This window comes from Perognathus longimembris, chromosome 7, assembly GCF_023159225.1.
Source record: "Perognathus longimembris pacificus isolate PPM17 chromosome 7, ASM2315922v1, whole genome shotgun sequence".
Classification (NCBI taxonomy): domain Eukaryota; kingdom Metazoa; phylum Chordata; class Mammalia; order Rodentia; family Heteromyidae; genus Perognathus; species Perognathus longimembris.
In genome coordinates this window covers 25,392,214-25,412,640 of record NC_063167.1, presented here as the reverse complement: position 1 = coordinate 25,412,640, position 20,427 = coordinate 25,392,214, and the positions used below count along the sequence as shown (strand labels likewise).

The 20,427-nt window shown below is 38.8% G+C and overlaps 1 protein-coding gene across 16 annotated transcripts in view; it reads right to left on the bottom strand.

Moving 5' to 3' along the window:
- The window catches only part of Macf1 (microtubule actin crosslinking factor 1), a 357,403-nt gene that overhangs the window by 146,526 nt on the left and 190,450 nt on the right, over nt 1-20,427 (bottom strand). For all 16 annotated transcript variants that reach the window (XM_048350958.1, XM_048350967.1, XM_048350964.1 and 13 more), the window contains 11 exons: nt 19,494-19,598; nt 18,845-18,940; nt 17,508-17,633; nt 14,768-14,920; nt 12,099-12,253; nt 8,410-8,536; nt 7,344-7,527; nt 6,792-6,961; nt 2,078-2,256; nt 1,261-1,399; nt 461-654 (listed from right to left, as the gene is read on the bottom strand). In XM_048350958.1, coding sequence (XP_048206915.1) covers nt 461-654; nt 1,261-1,399; nt 2,078-2,256; nt 6,792-6,961; nt 7,344-7,527; nt 8,410-8,536; nt 12,099-12,253; nt 14,768-14,920; nt 17,508-17,633; nt 18,845-18,940; nt 19,494-19,598 — 1,628 coding nt within the window. The remainder of the gene's footprint in view (nt 1-460; nt 655-1,260; nt 1,400-2,077; nt 2,257-6,791; nt 6,962-7,343; nt 7,528-8,409; nt 8,537-12,098; nt 12,254-14,767; nt 14,921-17,507; nt 17,634-18,844; nt 18,941-19,493; nt 19,599-20,427) is intronic.

The following is a 20,427-nucleotide window of genomic DNA, read 5'->3' as shown; positions in this document are numbered from 1 at the left end:
TAAACCTTAGTACCTAAACCTAACAGGAAAAAAGGTGGGATGTGATGAATGCTGGTAGTTCACACTTGTAATCCTAGCTACTTGAAGGCTGAGAATGGGAGAGTAGGGACTCCAAGCCAGCCTAAGCAGATACATTCTAGTACCAATAGCTGGGTACAACCCAAGTTATATCTTAAGCTGAGATTAGGATAATCACTGTGGTCCAGGGTAGACAGAAAGATCCACAAGACTGTTTCATGGAGGGAAGCTGGACAAAATGGTGAGGGCCTGTTGTCCCATTGGTGATGGGAAGACTAAAGTAGATGAGTTGCAATACAATTGTAATCATTATTTTATCCTAGAAAACAGGGCTGGGGATAGGGCTCACAGGTTATAGCAAAAGCCTAGCAAGTGCTAAGCCCTGAGTTCAAACTCCCAGTACTATCAAGAAAGAAAAAAGGTAGAAATGCCACTCACTTACCGGGTTTCCAGCTGGGCAATAACACGATGCCAACGATCTTGCAGCTGGGCACCTTTTTCCTGGCAGCGCTCTAAATCCAGGTTTCGCTCTGGTGTGAGGCGACTCATCTGCTCTGCCACTGCCTTAGCCTTGGTAATTTCCCCATCCAGGACGGAGAACACTGAGTTCTTCTCCCTCACATCACTAAGCCAATGCTATAACAACATAAGCATCATACCAGGTAGAATGATTTCCATACTAAAAAGGAGTTAGTCTAAGCAGACAAGGATTTTATCTGAGGTAGGGTTACATTATATCTGTGACTCATAATTAGACCCTAGAAATGTCTCTAGTTATCATGGTCTCTGCTTTCCAGAGGCACACTAGGAAGCCAAAGAAGGCGCACCATACAGATAAACATGCAAAGAACTTGTGTCTGAAACCTGGTTTTACTATACATAACTTATGAAACCAAAATAAGTCACTTATCTAGACTGAGTCTTGTTCTTCTCATCTATAAAGCAAAATAAAAATCTTTTCCCTATCCACCCCATAAACTAACATCTAAGTGCTTTACAAATGTACATTATAGCCCTTGGTGGTATTCAATTATGATATGACTAGAGAAAAAAAGGGAAGAAGTAGAAACAGACATTTCTATTTTCAGCTAGACATATTTCTCAGTCCCTTCTTCAACTACATATTAAAATATATCTAATATGATAATGTGTCCAGCTCAACCAAAATTTCATTTCTCTCCTCATCTAAAGCAATGGACATATTAAACCAACTTGCTAAGAAAGTAGAGCCGAGCAACCAACCTGCAATGTGGTCCGGTGGGATGCCAGAGCTGAAAGATCTGCTGGTACTGCTTCTTCTTGACTCAGCTTGATTTCATAGCCGTTGACCAAGAGTTCAGCATCCTGTATACTACGTACTATAATATCAATGGTCTTTAACCTGTGATGGTAGAATCATCATTTCTCATTAGTACATGAATTTGAATATATGGGTTATATACTTGGAATATTATAGACAAGTTCACAAAATGTAACTGCCCTGACCAATTTTACCATTATTAGATGACAAGGCTTTGAATAAACAAGAAAGTAGGGTATATATGCTACCAAGTTAAGCCAATTCTGAACGAAGTTCTAAGTGACACTAGGATATGCACACATATGGTAGACTGTGGTAAGAAGACATGAGGCCAGAAACTCACTTGATATCAAAGTATCTAAGAGCTATAATTGCTCGAGGTCATGAGTGGAGATAGGTGTGTATGAGGAAGACTTTGAAACTCTAATATCTAACTTAGATAAAGGTCTTGAAACCTCTTTAGTCTCTCTTGCTCTCTTAATGTCTTTGTTATTTTCAGAGGTATCTATTCAACCAAAATGAGGTAAAATAGTCCTAACATTGAAAATTTACTTCCAGTCAGTATCACTGACATTTGTCCCTTATGGTCCAAATAAATACATTCTGTGTTGTCAGGAACTAACGCCAAAAAAGTCTTATCATAGGTACATGCTCTTCTGCGATCTTTCTAGAACATTCATGAATACACTCTAGGCCCTTCCACTTTTTAGTCCATTGAAAAATGTGAACTTATGAATCTAAAAACCTCAGCTCACTCACTTATTTAGATAGACAGTAGAGAGACCATAGACATGGTCCATCTTCTCCACCAGCAGATTCAGCTCTGAGCGTAGAGTTGGGATGCTTGAACCAGATGGAGACTGATGGAGAAAGTTGTTGCATTTCATGGAAACAGCATCCAGCTCAGACTTGAGTTGCTGCAAATCTTCCTGGGTATGCTGTCAGGAACAAGATACACAACAAAGATGCAAACAAAACTGAACAAAGTTAGGGGGGGAAAGTCCTTATGTGAATAGTAAAATATTCAAAGTCATGGAAATGCTCATAGATAGAATAGGTGAATAAAGAATCAAACTATTGCTTTTATTGTTTATTTTGAAGTTCAAAAAATTAAATGCAGCAAGATAAAAATGTAAATAAACAGAAATAAACAAGTCTAACAGTAACACTGAGAGGAAAAGGGGGCAAGAACACATATACATATTCCTGAATATAATATCTGGACTATAGATACATCTTTAGATACAGATAAAAATAAGTATTATTCACAATGAGTAGATTGTTTATAAAGTAGCACGAGGGCTGGGAATATGGCCTAGTGGTAAGAGTGCTTGCCTCGTATACATGAAGCCCTGGATTCAATTCCTCAGCACCACATATATAGAAAACAGCCAGAAGTGGTGCTGTGGCTCAAGTGGCAGAGTGCTAGCCTTGAGCAAAAAAAAAAAAAAAAAAAAAGAAGCCAGGGACAGTGCTCAGATCCTGAGTTCAAGGCCCAGGACTGGCCAGGAAAAGAAAAAAAGTAAAAGAAAAGTAAAGTAGCATGACTTAGCAATCCACAAATTACTATATATAAATACCAAAACTGATCAATAAGTAAATATATTATAAATAATATAAAACCGGTTTTTACTCTTTGGCAAGGAAGTTACCAAGATGGAAAAATGTTAAAAGAATATTAGTAAGGAACTGCATGAATACAGATAGATATAAATTATGGTTGTATGTGTGTATGTGTGCAAGAGAAAGACATGTAGTAAGGGGGGAAAGGAAGAGAGAAAGAAAACATTGATCTATGTGATATGTTTACATGTGTATACATATATCTACACACATATGTATGTGACATATAAGCTTGTATATGGGTGCTATCTCCGAGCATGCCTACAATGACACAACTATGAGCACATTCAGCATTCAAGTTTGGGTTTCTAAGTAACATTCTCTACCCAAAAGCAGCAGAAATGGGCTGGGAATGTGGCCTAGTGGCAAGAGTGCTTGCCTCATATACATGAAGCCCTGGGTTCAATTCCCCAGCACCACATATATAGAAAACGGCCAGAAGTGGCGCTGTGGCTCAAGTGGCAGAGTACTAGCCTTGAGCAAAAAGAATCCAGGGACAGTGCTCAGACCCTGAGTCCAAGTCCAAAGAGTGGCAAAAAAAAGAAAAAAGACATAAATGCTCACTGAGTATGATGATGTATGTCTATAATCCCAAGTGGAGGGCAGAAGAGGAAGGATCGAAAGTCAAGGCCAGCCTGGACTACACAGCAAGTTAGTCTAGCCTGAGCTACACAATGAGCCTCATTCACAAAAGACCAAAGGCTAAAGATGAAGCTCAGTGGTATAGCATTTGCTTAACATTTCCTTAGCAAGCACAAGGACCTGGGTTCAATCTCCAGCATGGTGATAAGGGTTCTCAAAAAATGTTAAAAAGCCACAGAAGCCATGCTGGTGACTCAAGCCTGTAACCTTAGCTACTTAGGAGGATGAGGTCTGGTGATTGTGGTATGAAGTCAGCCCAGGCAGGAAAGTCCATGAAACTCATCTCCAATTAATAAACAAAAAACTGGAAGTAAAAACAAACAAAACAAAACAAACTAGAAGTAGATCTGTGGCTCAAACCTAAGGCCTTGATTTCAAGACCCATGATCAACAAAAAAGAAAGAGCCATAGAGTCAGGTGCCAGTGGTTCATGCCTATAACCCTAGTTACTTAGCAGGCTGAGGTCTGAGAAATGAAGTTCTAAGCAAGCTGAGGTAGACAAATCCAAGAATCTTATCTCCAATTTGCCAGCAAAAAGTGGAACACAGGGGCGGGGAATATGGCCTAGTGGTAAAGTGTTTGTCTCGTATACATGAAGCCCTGGGTTCAATTCCTCAGTACCACATATACAGAAAATGGCCAGAAGTGGCGCTGTGGCTCAAGTGGAAGAGTGCTAGCCTTGAGTAAAAAGAAGCCAGGGACAGTCCTCAGTCCCTGAGTTTAAGCCCCAGAACTGGCAAAAAACAACAACAAAACAAAACAAAAAAAATGTGGAACATGGAGATGTAGCTCAAGTGGTAGAACCCCAGCCATGAGTAAAAAAAGCCTTGCAAGAGGGCAAGGTACAGAGTTCAAGCCCCCATGCTAGAAAAATATAAAAAATAAAAGGATATAGAAACAATTTGAAGGAATATCCTAGTTATTATAATTGGATATTTTTGATCATCAAAATAATGAAAACAGGCTGGATGTGGTAACATATACCCACAGTCCTGGTAACTCAAAATGCTGAGATAGGAGGATCACTTAAACACAGCAACTTGACAAGGGTCATGAAGGGACAATGACACTAACGAATTACACACCACTAAATAAAAATTTATGAGAACATATTGACATTAATAAACACCAAAATGAGAAGAGCAAAAGGGAAGAAGGGGGAAAGGGAGGGATGTTACTACTTCCCTTTGAAGAAATATTTTACATGTAGAAGGAATAAGAGAATTAGAATATGACTTTTTAAATGTATGCTCATACAAAAGAATCAATTGTTGGCAACTGTGATATTAAGAATTGATTCAGGGCTGGGGATATAGCCTAGTGGCAAGAGTGCCTGCCTCGGATACACGAGGCCCTAGGTTCGATTCCCCAGCACCACATATACAGAAAACGGCCAGAAGCGGCGCTGTGGCTCAAGTGGCAGAGTGCTAGCCTTGAGCGGGAAGAAGCCAGGGACAGTGCTCAGGCCCTGAGTCCAAGGCCCAGGACTGGCCAAAAAAAAAAAAAAAAAAAAAGAATTGATTCAGTCAAGAAAGAAACATGGATACTGAAACAACTTGGTGAAAGTGTGATGAAAATAACATTATACACATAAGATACACAGTAATTACAGAGGGAAAAATAGTAAGAAATAATATAACAATGGCACCAGTAATGAAGAAAATAAACCAATCAATATCATAAGCCTGTTGGTATGATCCAAACCTAAACATGAGGAGACCTCAATAAACACAAGAACAAAATATTTCACATTTATTCCAAAAATAAATTGTTTGTGCTTCTTGAAAATGCTAAGGGCATCGAAGATAATGAAAACTAAGAAACTGTTGGAAGCTAAAGAAATCTAAAGATAACACAGAAACTACATCCAAGTTGTACTAAATCCTAGACCAAAATTATTCTTTTGAGGGGACAGAGAAACAAATATTAAAGGGTACTATTACATCAACTGAAATTTTTATTTATGAGGCCTGAAACTGGAAATACTTAATGTTAATTTTATGATTGTAATCATTGTGTCCTGATAATGTAGGAGACTATCTTTACTTTTGGGAAATGCACACTGTGGTATTTAGTAGATTAAAAAAAACAACCAAACAAAAACCGTCATGTTTAGAACTTACAAGATAAAAAATATTATGTAGATAGATATAGAAAAATGCAAAGCAAATGGAGAAAAACGTTAGTATTTAGGGATTCTATATGAAAAGTGTCTGAGAAAAAAACTTCTATAGATGTCTGTAATTACTTCAAAATGAAAATGTAAAGTGAAAAAAAGAAGATGGCATAGTGGCTTACATTATGATCCTAGGTACTCAGACCGAGATCAGGAGGATTGGATTTCAGGCCAGCCCAAAACTTCATGAGATTTCATCACAATGGAAGTTGGGTATGGTGCTGTGCCTGTCACCTAAGCTATGGTAGAAGTATAAAACAGTATTGTGGTACAGGCAAAAATAAGACTCTATTTAAAAATAATCAATGCAGCCAGGCACCAGTGTGGCTCACTCCTGTAATCTCAAGAGGCTGAAATCTGAGGATCAGAGTTCAAAGACAGCCTGGGCAGGAAAGTCTATGAGACTCTTACCTCCAATTAACCATCCAAAAGCTGGAAGTAGAGCTGTAACTCAAGTGGTAGAATGCTAGCCTTGAGCACAAAAGCTCAGTGACAGTGCTTGGGCCTGAGTTCAAGCCCCAGGAGTGATCATGTACTCATCACTCACCTTTCAAATCAACTCTATGATTTATACATTAGTATCATCATTTATAAGGGGGGAAAAAGGAAATTAAAGATAAGAGTTAACTTTCTCACAGAGTGTATATCAGAGCTCATACTAGAATCTGAATTGTTGATTTATTGTCATATGACTTGTTTACTGTGCCACAGAAATCAACACAAGCACAAAAAAATAGAAGAGCAGATTCAAAGCAATTTGAAAATACAAAGCCCAAATGCAATGCTTAGAGCAATCTATCAGTCTGTCACCTTCTCAGGTTCATAGGAAACAGAACAATTGGGCAATACACATTCAGCTGAAATCCTGTTTGCTACATGTAGAAGACATTTAATAAGCCACCTAGAAGAACTCCTGACTAGAACTACCCTGAGTCTATTGCCTCTTAGGATCCATATGTTTTTGGCATCCAATTAATTCTGAAAATATTTACTCTGCCACTAGCATCCATCCAGCTCCTTCTTAGGGCTCACCTCTTGCTCTGAAATCTTTAATGCAATGTCTTGTCGGGCATCTTTGTCCATCCTAGAGCTGGCTGGAGACTGGATTCGTTTGACCAGTCTCTGTTCATAGTCTTCTAGGCGTAGCCGGATATTCTTTAGCTCTGAGATATATATCTTGGCCACAGTCTCCTCTTTGTCCTCTGCAAATGCACAAACACAGAAGAGCACTAAGCTCCACATTAGAAATCAACAAACCTACGGACAACAGAATCCACCTTACACAAAAGACACTACTGGCTCACCAGCTATCTCAAGGTCTTATTGAGAGAACCTTGTACCTGACTTGAAGTCTATACATTCTACCCTGACTTTTACAGATCTAAACATTTTTACATTCACAAGAAAATGTGATAGGTGATCATCAGTAACAAATAAAATAACAACTTCCACAATTTCATTTTGAGAATTCACCTCTACTAAGATTTTCTCTGTCTCAAGGTGATGTTACTTTCTAGTCTACATGAATGTCTGGCAGGACCCTTCCATTCCACCATTCTCCCTCACTCTTGCTAACATACACACCATTCTCCATGGATTTCATCAGGTGCTGGAAGTGGGCTTTACAAGCTTCTACCTCCTCTTCCAAACGCAAGCGATCAGCCACAGAGAAGAGTGCAGAGTCACGACTGTCCTGCAGGAAGTCTTCATAATGGGTCTGAAGGTTCTTCATAACCTGGTGGCATTCCCCTGATGCCAAAGAGCGAAGCTAGAGAAAAGCCAGAAGACATTTCAAAAGAATGGGAACATAATACCATAATTAAGCAACCATATATAATGACTCAATCCAATGCATATGTAAAACAGTAAATGACTCATAAATCAAACATACTGACTTCCACAAACAAAACTTACCCATATAACCAACATTATCAGCTACCAGAAGCATCCTTTGTGCTTCACTGGACATACTTTTTTGTGCTTCCTGAGACAAAGTCTTACTATGTATCCAGATAAGCTTTGAACTCATGATGCTCATGAGTGATGGGATTATAGCAGGGCCCAGCCTGGCATAACTCATTTTTGGTTTTGCTTTTTGCTGGTCCTAAGGCTTGAACTCTGGGCCTGGACACTGTCCCTGAGCTCCTTTTGTTCAAGGTTGGCATTCTACCACTTGAGCCACAGTTCCAATTCTGGCTTTCTCTGTGATTTAATTGGAGAGCAGAGTCTCATAGACTTTCCTGCCTGGGTTGGTTTGGAACTGTGATCCTCAAATCTCAGCCTCTTGAGTAGCTAGGATTATAGGTGTAAACCACCAGCACCCAGCTTGACATAACTCTTAATGATTGCTAGTTGGCCAGTCTTCATCTACTATATACTCTTTATGCAAAGGAGATGTTAATCTTGGAGAATGAGAGAACTGTAACCTTCTCTTTGTCAAAAATGTTATTACTTATTTCTGTTAGGATTTTCCTTAACCACTCAAGCTGCTAATTCTAGTTGCTATGAATCTCAAGTTCCTAATCTGAAACAATATCCCTGAGGTCACTTTATTCCATTTGGCCTGGGAGAAATCTCAGTAATGCAAACAGCTTCTTCCGAAAAAGCTTTCCAACAGGATAGGAGCCTGAGGTTATAATTTCACACGTACCTTTTCTAGGTTCCAGGTCTGTACAAGGTCAAGGTCCTTTCTCAAATAGTTCCAGGAGATAAGGCTTTTGGTGTTAATATGCAGCTGATGCCAAAGAGCCATCACTTTCTGGTAAGACTGTTCCACCCTAGAAAAAATAGAGAACCAGGGCTGGGAATATGGCCTAAGGGTAGAGTTCTTGCCTTGTATACATGAAGCCCTGGGTTGGATTCCTCAGCACCTCATATACAAACAAAGCCAGAAGTGGTGCTGTGGCTCAAGAGGTAGAGTGCTAGCCTTGAGCAGAAAGAAGCCAGGGACAGTGCTCAGGCCCTGAGTTCAAGGCCCAGGACTGGCAAAAAAAAAATAGAGAACTTGGCTAGAGCCTTTGTAAGAATAGAGCTCTGTATTAAAGACATAGGGAAAAATAGCTACTTAGCAGAACGGCACTCCTATGCTAAACAAGAGAAAACAAATTCTGATGGGCACAGGAATCTTTAGAACTGAGACCTTCAATTTCAATTTCAGTTTGCTACAGTATTATGTATATTATGCTTCTACATACTTAGCAATCTCAAGAATGTTACCTGAATATAGTAGAATTACAAGAAAGAAGAAATAAAGTTGAGTGATGCTGGTCCATGTCTGTAATCCTAGCTACTCAGGTGGTTCAAAGTCAGCCCAGGCAGTAAAGTCCATGCGGCTCTTAACTCTAAGTAACAAAAAGCTGGAAGTGTGACCCAAGTGGTAGAGTGCTAGCCCAAGTGGTAGTCCCCAGGCTATGAGTTTAAGCCCCAAGAATAGAAGGAGGAAGGGGGAGGGAGGAGAAGGAAGGGGAAGATGAAGGGAAAGAAAGAGGGGGGAAGGAGGAAGAAAAAAGACAGAAAGAAAGGCATGAAGGGAGAGGGAGAGGGACGGGGGAGGGGGGAATGAGGGAGGAGGTAACAAACAGTACAAGAAATGTACTCAAGGCCTAACATATGAAACTGTAACCTCTCTGTACATAACTTTGACAATAAATAAGAAAACAATTTAAAAAAAAAGGCATAAAGGAAAGACGAAAGGAAGGAAAAGACTAGAGAAGTAATAAGCTAGCAAAGAAATAACCAGGAAGAAAAGGTTAGATAAAAAAACTCTGTTTGGACTATTGAAAAATGGTATTGGTGCTTAAAAATTAATTTGTGTGCTCTATAATTAGAAAAATGCTAAAATGCACATGAGTAAATAGTAATTTATGAAATATATTGGATCAGGGCTTGAGAAGACTGTTTTCTTAAGTATTCCATCTGATCTGAATGCCTAGAAGACCTGCAAACACACAAATACACTCAAACAACTAAATTACCTTAATTCTTTGATGTTGAAAAGAAAATATGAGATATATAAATAAGATGGAAAGCTAGGAGTCAGGAAATCAATTAAATAAGAAACATTAAACCCATTAATATTTCCTCCAAAAATTTCACTGACATTTTAGCAAAGTTAAAGAAATCTCCAAAGAATAAAAAAATGCAAATAAAAACTGAAAACAAAAAAAGTATTAAAGGGGTAGGAATGAGGCTTAGTGGTAGAATGCTTTCCTAGCATGCATGAAGCCTAGGATTCAATTCCTCACTACCATATACACAGAAAAAGCCTGAAGTAGTGCTATGGCTCAAGTGATAAGAGTGCTAGCTTGAGCAAAAGAAGTGCAGGAATAGTGCCCAGTCCCTGAGAGTTCAAGCCCCAGGACTGGCAAAGAAAAAAGCATTAGAGAATCAGCTTGGGAGGCCTGATGTTATTCATGAAAGCAATGATGTAATAGGGTGGTGTGAGGAGGTATGGATGAGAATAATTAAAATAACTAAGGAGATAAATTAAGAATGAATTCCCAATCTCTGAAAGAAGTTTCTAGTTTATGTTCATTCACAAAGTGAACATAAAGAAATATATGCAAAAGTCAGAAACAAGGAGTCTAAAGGAGTTTTTAGCTGAGTTCAGTGGCTCAAGCCTATAATCCTAGCTACTTGGGAAGTGAAGACAGGGGATCACTTGCAACAGTGATACTTAAAAGACACCATGTTGGAAATGAACTTTACAACTTGGGAGGGGGAAGGGAAAGTGAGAGAAAAACAAGGGAGGGGGTAACAATGTTTGACAAGAAATGTACTTACTTCCTTATGTAACTGTAACCCCTCTGTACAACATCTTTATGAAACATTTAAATTAAGAAAAAACAATTTAAAAAAAAATCTGGACGGGACTGGGAATATGGCCTAGTGGCAAGAGTGCTTGCCTCGTATACATGAGGCCCTGGGTTCGATTCCTCAGCACCACATATACAGAAAATGGCCAGAAGTGGCGCTGTGGCTCAAGTGGCAGAGTGCTAGCTTTGAGCAAAAAAGAAGCCAGGGAACAGTGCTCAGGCCCTGAGTTCACGGCCTAGGACTGGCAAAAAAAAAAAAAAAAAAAATCTGGAAAAATCTGGAAAAATCTGCTGAAAGATTTAAACACAGTTGATTCAATGAAGAAGGACTCTGGGTTAGGGAAGGTGACTGATAATTGTATGTATGTATGTGTGCATGTGTATGCATGCATGCACGCATGTGTATGTGGTGTGTGTATTTAAAGAGATAAGACCTTGCTTAATTAACTAGGCTAGTCCCAAACTCTCACCCTTGAGTAAATCCTCCCACCTCAGACTCCAGAGTACTTGGGACTATAAAGTCTTGTACCACTATGACCAGATACTTTTTTAAAAACTGGTACCTGAACTTAAACTCAGGGCCTTGCTGGAATCCCAGTTACAAGGGAGGTATAGACAGTAGGATCATGGTCCAAGGTTGGCCCTGGAAAAAATGAGAAACCCTATCCAAAGAATTACCAAAGTAAAAAGGTCTGGAGGTATAGCTTCAATGGTAGAGTGCTATCTAACAAGTGTGAGGCCCTGAGTTCATTGTATCTACCCGAAAACACACACACAAGAGTAAGCTGTTTATAATCAATAATTCCTTTTTGGGTGAGGGGGCAGGGTGCCAGTACTGGGACTTGAACTTAGGGCTTTCCACTTCTTAGCATTTTTGTTCAAGGCTGGCACTCTATCACTCTTCTTATGGATTTTTGCTGGTTAATCAGAAATAAAGAGTTTCAACAGACTTCTCTGCCTAGGTTGGCTTTACCTCAATCTTCAGATATCAGTTTCCTGAATAGCTAGGATTATATGCCATAAGCCACTAACACTGGCAAAAACTCTCTTTTTTTCTCTCTCTCTCTTTGCAGGGGTGGGGACTATAGCAGAACTCCATTGAACTAAGGGCCTCACACACATTCCTTGGCTCATGGCTCTACCACTTGAGCCATACCTTTAGACCAGCTTTTTGCTGCTTAATTGGAAATAGATTTGTCCTGGACTTTTATGCCTAAGATGGCTTTGAATCTTGCTCCCTCCACATCTTAGCTTCCTGAGTACCCTAGGATTTATGAGCCACCAGTGCCTGGCTAATCAAGAATTATTTTAAAAAGAAATGTTACCATATACATTTCATTTGAAGGATTTATTTAGGATCTCCTTGGCTGATAGTGGTAGACTTGATATCCCCGGTAAGATGTCTTTCTTAGAAGAACCATAGCTTGCTCTCTTTACAAGGAGATCAAAATGTGAGTCTCTTACAACCAGATTACCAGAGGCAAACAGTAGAGGTGCAGCGATGAGTAGCAATTGAATTAGTTACCTGCTGGCCATCTCCATGGCATCCTTATTGGGTGGGGGGATAAGGAAGCAGACTGATGGTACCATTGCCTCATTTCCTGTGGGACTGATCACTTTCCACTTGGTTCGCTGAGAATTATCTTCCAGCACACACTCGTCATTCTTGCAAATAGTTATCTGAAGAGACAAAGTCACAAAGCATTGCTAACAGGGAAACTAATAATCTGTTGTTACCTAGTTCTTGATCCCAAGGTCATGAAATGCTTAAGAAATAAATATAACTTTTTGTGTGTGTGTGTATATGTGAGTTCTTTGACTTGAACTCTGGTCCTGGGCTTTGTTCCTTAACTTGAGCCACAGCTCTACTTCCTTTTTTTTTTTGGTTGGTTGTGGGACTTGAACTCTGGGCCTGGGCGCACTGTCTGTGAGCTCTGCAGTCCAAGGCTACCACTTTGAGCCACAGTACCATTTCTGGTTTTCTGGTGGTTAACTGGAGATAAGAGTCTTACAGACTTTCCTGCCTGGGTTGGCTTTGAACTGTGATCCTCTGATCTCAGCCTAGACTGGCTTTAAACCAGTATCCTCAGATCTCAGCCTCCTGATTAGCTATGATTACAGAAGTGAGCCACTGGTGCCTGACCAAAAAAAATTGTAAGTTTTGAGGTTTGAACTCAGGACCTTGCATTTGGTAGGTAGGTACTCTATCACTTTAGCCACATCACCAGTCCTGGACATTTTTCAGGTTTTTTCCCCCCATGGAATCTACATCATTGGCATTAGCACTTGCTCATAATGAGTGGGTCAACATCTACTTACTCAATTTATCCAATCTGTTTTTCTGAATATAAATAAGACTATTTAAAGAAATATTTTTCCTACCATCTGGAACTGAGTAAGAAGATGAATATGCACAGATTTCCTCTGAGTAATCCCCATGCAATCCTCAACACACTTTAATAATGACTTTCTTGAGCTTTTCATCATACACTCGTAACTTCTCTCTTACAAGAATAAAACTACAATTCTCCTTCACAATTTACTATGTTTACTTTTCATGTTTATCCTATAAACATACTAGGTGTTTAGATTTTGTATTATTTGTACGCTTTGCAGTGGATCATGCACACTTTCTCATGAGAATAAAATAAGGATTTGTACATATATTCATCTCTCAAGGCAAAACAATGAGTTGGGAAGAGAGGCAGCATTTCGGTTTGGATAATGGAACACCCTCATTTATTTTATGGCGTTCTATCTGCTATCTTATTGTTCAGAATACAGGGAAAACTGCAAACATGGGAGAAAAAATAACAAAACAAGAACAGTAGCTGCTTCAATCTCAGGAAAGTGGCATTTAAAGTTGATGACACGGAGCTTCTGTCCTTGGACAACCAAACTAGATAGTACAAATAATAATTACCACAAGACAGCTCAGGCCAAGCTTTGACCTTTCTTTTATATTACCTTATCTGTTTATATTTAGAATATGAGATATCTTAAATAGAAGGAGCTTTTGAACCTTTTGCTGTTGTTTAATTTATAAACAGTTTTGGGAAATCTCTTAAGTGGTCATTTTACTTAAAAGTGCATTTGAACTAGACTATAATATATTTCTTGAATGTTTTTATTGTTTAGCTGCTTCACAGAAAATAAAGAAGCTTAAATTTATATTTTTAGTATTTAAAAATATTATAAGATTCTAGAGAAGTGTTTATAAAATAGTTTCAGGGCATCCAAAGAAAAATTTCCTAAGAAAAGATCAACAATCATTTAGTGATGGCTCCTGATCTTATAAATCCACATGAACACATCAAATAGATGAAGGGGAAAAAAATACTTAGTAAATACCTGCTACACATCAGGTAACTTAGTATGTAAGAGTTACTAAGGAGACTTTAAGACCCCAAGCACAATGTCTCACAAAAACTATTAAGAGCAAAAATAAATGGGAGAAGAAAACTGTAGCATGGCTTTTGTGATATTTCTAACCTGCTCTTTCTATTAATCTAATGCAGACTCCCCAAAATACTAATAACCAATTCTTCCTCTTAAGACAAGTACTCAACATTATTTTTTTTACTACTTTCGAGACAAAAATACTGAAACAAAGTGCAGTCCTAGTCTTTGGTTCATTTAATCTTTTGTATAATCAAGTTTAAGTAAATGCCAGCTATGTTCCTGGAAGTATGCTACATCACCAGAGATGAAAATGGCACAACTGTAATCAGACAATACAAGAGAGAATAGAATACAACACAATACAGAATAGAAAAAAAATCTATTCTGCATATATCCTGGTGAGATAAAAACATATATATTGTATATACTATGTGACCAAGGAATGGTGCAAAGGATATGGAACATATCTTGGCTAGAAAGGAAAGTTTATTCAGGACCTTACAGTCACATTAAGTAGCTAAGGACTTTCTCCCAAGAGCAATGAGAAATAACTGTAGGACTTAAGCAGAGGAGTATGATAATTCTTTTTTTAAAGATCATGCCTGTGACAGGAAAAAGTATGTACTGAGGAATCTGACGTAACAACACAAGACAAAGAGATCTATAATCAAACCCAAGTTCTTATTCTAAAACTTCTATAATTTCAATTTCCTATAATCATAATGCTAAGTGATGACTTCCTTTCTCTTCTCATTCTCTCTGGAATACAGAACCACCCTACCATTCTCTCACCTCAATTTGCCGGTAGTCACAGATGGCCTTCACAGAAATGGTGCTCTTTAACACATGGTCTGGACTTCGTGGTTTTAGCTGAACAATGGTTTTTGATCTCCCAACAAGACTGGCAACTGAGCTCTTGGACTGTATAAGCTGCTCCTTTTCATCCTACAAAATGAGAAGAAAAGCGAAGAGACATTAATGGTGAACATCTAAGTCAGCAATAAAAACTCAGTGCTCCACTCCCTGAGAGAATGTCACTTCTCAGTTAAACAGGGATCCTTGGTGGAGCCATCTTAGATAAAGATTTAGGCAAAGATAAAAGAAAAAAGTTTCTGTCTTCTTTCAGTTGTTTGTGTACTCCAAATCTACAGTTTTATCCATGCCCTTTCCAATGCCCCATAAAGCCACATGCAAAAATAAATAATGAACAAACTTGTAGCTGCCAAGTAAAGCTGTAGAGCTGATAAAAGATTTCCTCAAATATGATTCAGAGTAGAAGTTAATAATAATAATAACCATATCATTATTATTATTATTCAATTACAAACTGGAAGAAGCCAGTTAATTCATTTCTGCTTAGAAGTTAAGAATTATGCTACTTAGAAGTTTTAACTAACATAATCTCCAAAGCTCTACTCCAAATACTGTACTTTCTTTTTGTATTTTGTTTCCTGTTGTTTTTGGGTTATTTTTTTTGAGGGGGGTGGTACTGGAGTATGAACTCAGGGCCTTGCACTTGCTAAGCAGGTGCTTTACCATTTGAGCCATGCCTCCAGCCTCCAACATCACTTTCTTAAATTGGGTTCAAGCATTATAGAGATAGATCTTACTTTCTTCATCCAACAACCAGCCAACAAAAGCTGTTGGAGAAGACATGATAAATGAATCAGATTTACCTTTAGTATCTTGCCATGCTGTACTCATGTAAATTTGATTGGTTTGAATGAAGTGTCATGCAAAGCTGAAACTCAAATCTCTGTAAACTCAATTATCCTAAAAACTAATAAACTTCTTGTCAACAAAATTAGTAGTAATCTACTACCAATTCCATTAGAGGACAAATGATAACCTTTATCTACTAGCCAGGATATTTCAAGCTCATTGTGAGGCATCCAAGTCCCTAAAAGAGGGCTTTCTTAGGATGGATGGAGATGTGATGAGAGTAAAGAGTTAATAATGTTAAGAAATGCCATTAAAGAATTAAGAATATGCAAGTAAAGAAAAAGAAATTCTTAAACTACCTGTGCCTGTCCCCGGGAGCATGATTGGAAGAAATACAACTTTAACTTATTAGTTAAGAAAGAGGAATAGAAGACATCAGGGAGACAGCCACATTTCCATACTTGAGAGCTGGTCTACCCATTTCAGTTTCCTTGTAATAAAGATGTCATTTTGTGTCTAACCCACAGCCAAACATGTCAAGCTCCAGAGACCAAGTGCTCAGCGTGGTAAAAGTTCTGAAAAGAACCAGAAGTCAGGACAGATGATCCCGAACCTGACGAACAAGGTGAGAAGCAGACCCAGGTGACTCCATGCCCCGATGACGCCGCCAACCCGATGCCCCTGACCTGGAGAGGAGGGAAGAGAGGAGCGACCCTCGAGAAGAGAAGACATGACAATTGTAGAGGATCCCCTATGACAGGAAGGCACTCTGTGGGAGGGAGGAGAGAATAGCTAAGGACTATACAGTCCTCCTCTATACTTGGAATACCTCTGAGAGAAACATTTTAAAGATAACAACTAAAAAGGCAGATTTTCATCCTCATTACAAGTTACCTAAATGAACACTGTACTTTGTCAAGTGAAGCACTGACGTAAATTCACTCATAAGTTTACTATACCTGAAAGTGTTAAAAATTGGGCTGGGGATACAGCTTAGTAGTAGTGTTTGCCTAACATTATACAAGGCCCTGGGGGCTGGAACTCTTATAAAAGAATTATTTTGGGTTATTCGGTTCACTTAGACTCTTCTATTGAGATGTGAGAATCCCTTAGCTTCTCATATGGGAAAAGTGATTTCCTTATTGCATATACATTTCTATCTTAAACTGAGGTGTATTCTACAAGTTTGTGTAATGCAATCAGTTAACATACGTAGTACTGCTACAGATTTTATACCCAGTATTTCTAAAAGAATAATTCATTAAAAAATGAATACAAATTGATTTGGATTAAGTACTAGGTGTGTAAAGCTATTTTTTAAACTTAATATTGTCACAGAAATAAAATGGACATACATTGCATTATATCTAAATGATATTTTAATATTGGCCTTAATCAAAATCAATTTTTCTAATACCCCATCATTACTAGGAGAAAATAAGTAAAGAGGAAAAAATTGGCTCAGATCTATTTAATTTCTTTTAAATTCTCTTTTGTACTGGAGAGTAAAAGAAACTTGATAATAGCTAATTCCCTTCAAACCTGTATGTTCTGCATTTTATCCTTGGCTCTCACTATTGCACTGAAATAGAAACAATACAAAGAGAGTAGGAGATACTAGAATTTCAGGGGGAGGACACTAAGCCTTCAAGCAAGTACCCAAAGAAATTTCACTAGCAACTTCTTTAGGGGAAGAAAAGAAAACAGAATAGAAACAGAACAAAACTGACTAAACTCTACTGAAATGTAAGCCACACTTTATTATAAGAATAACCCCACTCCCCAGTGCTTTCAAGGATATAGAGAGCAGCTGCTGACACAGTTTAGTCTGTTTTTCAGAAGCAAACATCCCCACTGAGGCAACACCCACCATGGAGTCTTGGAGTAGGTCTTCAAGGCGGGATAAACTGGTGCTGTGGTCACAGGAATATTTTCGTTTGATAGAATCTTGGAGGTTCCTCAAGAACGTCTCCAGGTCTCGTGCATCACTGAAGAACTGTAGAAACATAAGGAAGGGGTGGCTCATGTTCAATACCTCTCTGAACACCAAGATGTTAATTTTAAAAGCTCTTACTGGGGGCTGGGAATGTGGATTCATGGTTGAGTGCTTGCATAGCATGCATGAATGAAGTCCTAGGTTCAATTCCTAACTACCACATAAACAGAAAAAGCCAGAAGTGGCGCTGTGGCTCAAGTGGTAGAGTGCTAGCCTTGAGCAAAAGAAGCTCAGGGACAGTGCCCAGGTCCAGAGTTCAAGCCCCAGGACTGGCCAAAAAAAAAAAAAAAAAAAAAAAAAAAAAAAAAAAAAGGACTCTTACTGTACTTGTACTAAATGAAAACTATTGGACTCCCTTGGACTAGTGACATTTTACCACAAAGGCCACAGAAATAGACACTGGAGGACTTAAAAAGTGATGCCACTAAAAAATATTAGTGGTGACTGCCACATAACCTACTAAACACTATAGAAATGTTGGCCCATTTCATATTTCTTTCCTCAGCTATCACTGCTCTCTTGATTTCTGCCTAGTAATAGTGTAAGATTTGTTTCATGAAAAGCCTAGAGGCTGGGTGATTCAATGTTTTAATTTAATGATGTGATTATAAAATGATATAAGATACTATTTAATTTAGAGTGAAAACAGAGATAGCAAGTTATTTCCTTTTCCACTCTCACCTGAAAACAAGAAGTGTATTATTTTGTCACATTTGGGGGAAGGGAAGTCCTAATATTTTACAGCTTCTCCCATCAAGAGGTAGAATCTCTTATCTCTATCTTCTGAAGGTAGGACTTACTTTGCTCTATGGCACATCAGTCTGACAGAAGTAGAAAAAACATGCTTGTGCACAGGGGATTGTTCTCCCCTACTGCTCAGAGAACACAGCCAACACAGCCACTGTGTGAAGAAGGCTACTGGATGCTAGAGACACATGGCCTCATACCCCATTATCTTAGCCAACTCATGTGCATGTTATCATTCAGTATCAACTAGTCCTTGCCTGTCTGTATCTGCCATGGCCATGCACATAACAGGCAAGATGAGAAGAACCATTCAGCAAAGCCCAGCCCAAATAGACCTAATGATTGTTGTTTCAGTCAACTAAGTTTTTAGAGGTGACTTATACAATAAAAGGTAATTGAGACAGATGTAAGTGTGTACACACACACATACACACACAGACACACACACACACACACCATTATACCTGGAAGTAAGCTGTATTTTCTTTCACATGCTGGTCAACACACAAACACAGCTGCTTCATCCACTGCAACTGGGACTGGACAGCAGCACTGTATGCCTGCAACAACCAAGCACAGAAACAGAAAGTATAGGTTTAACAGGCTTAAAATATATGCACGATGCTCCTTCTAGTTGCAACTCTGCTAATGATACAGAAGCCAAAGAAGAGCCTTGGAGATAACACCTGCTCAATGGTTCACATGAGAAAGAAGCCTGCCTTTTATCCAAAATAGTTTTGTTAGGAAAGGTCACATAGCAAAGGTCTTGTCCACATTCAATTACAACTAAATGAGCTACTGTAAATCCATCCTGGATTCTTCCAGTTTCCCTTCTCTGAGCAACAAGAGGCAGGATGTGCCTGGACAGTTATTTGAAAAAACCAGAAGGTGAAGTCTTTTATACTGTTTTGCTTAGTACTCTCCTGAGACTTTGAAAACTGTATGCAGGGTTTTGAGCACTACAGAACAGTCTGGGATGAAAAGGGAGAAGATCCAAGACAAATGATCCCTGATACTTCCTTCAGGCTTTTCAACAGAACAGAGTCCTCAATTTGAATATTTTTATAACAGCTTCTCAGCATCTGACCTTCACACATTTTTCAAGTCACATACCTCCACTGTTTGTTTGGCAGGGTGGTTCTCAAGTGACAGTAGTTCTGCTGTGTCTTGTAAAGACCGAAACACATCTTGTTTCTCCTCCAGTTCCACTGTCAACTCCTGAAAATTGAATAGCATTTTAATGGAATAAATGCTATTAAGGGAAAGAGCAGCAATAAAAAAAAGAGTTCCTTGCCTTACATGAAGGAGCTCACAACACAAGTTTGACACCTAGGTGAGATGTCTGAGCAGCACAAACTAGAGGACTTCAGAAAGGCACAAAAATGTTAGAATTAGTAGACTAGCATGGGGACCAGCTTAGAGTTAAGTCAGGGGACACAGAATGAGCAATGAAGTTAGAGAAAGGAGATAACCCGGAGTGGACATTTCATGTCATCACCACACCAGTCCACGGTAAAAGCAGCAGGAGGATCACTGGCTGGCTGCCTGGCATTGCTCAGCACAGAGTGCCCTCCTCTGATGCTACATTCTACCAGCACTGCAAGACCTAATTTAAATGTTAGCACTTCTATGAAATCTTATCAGATTTAATCCCTTCTTGATGTTTTCAGAGCATTTTCTTTTTCTCTGGCAGAGCCTAATCTTAGTTCTTACACAGACTGCTTACTGTTTTATACTATCCACTCCTTTTTACTTTGGAAGAATCAGATGCCTTCTCCAATCAGGAGAGGGTCATATATTCTAATGAACTATAAAAAGCATCTACATTGAATGCTAGAAAAAAAAAAGCCTCTCTATTTCTATAGAGTTCACATTACCCTTAAAATTCCTGAGTATGGGGGCTGGGAATATGGCCTAGTGGTAGAGTGCTTGCCTTGTATACATGAAGCCCTGGGTTCGATTCTTCAGCACCACATATATGGAAAAAGCCAGAAGTGGCGCTGTGGCTCAAGTGGTAGAGTGATAGCCTTGAGCAAAAAGAAGCCAG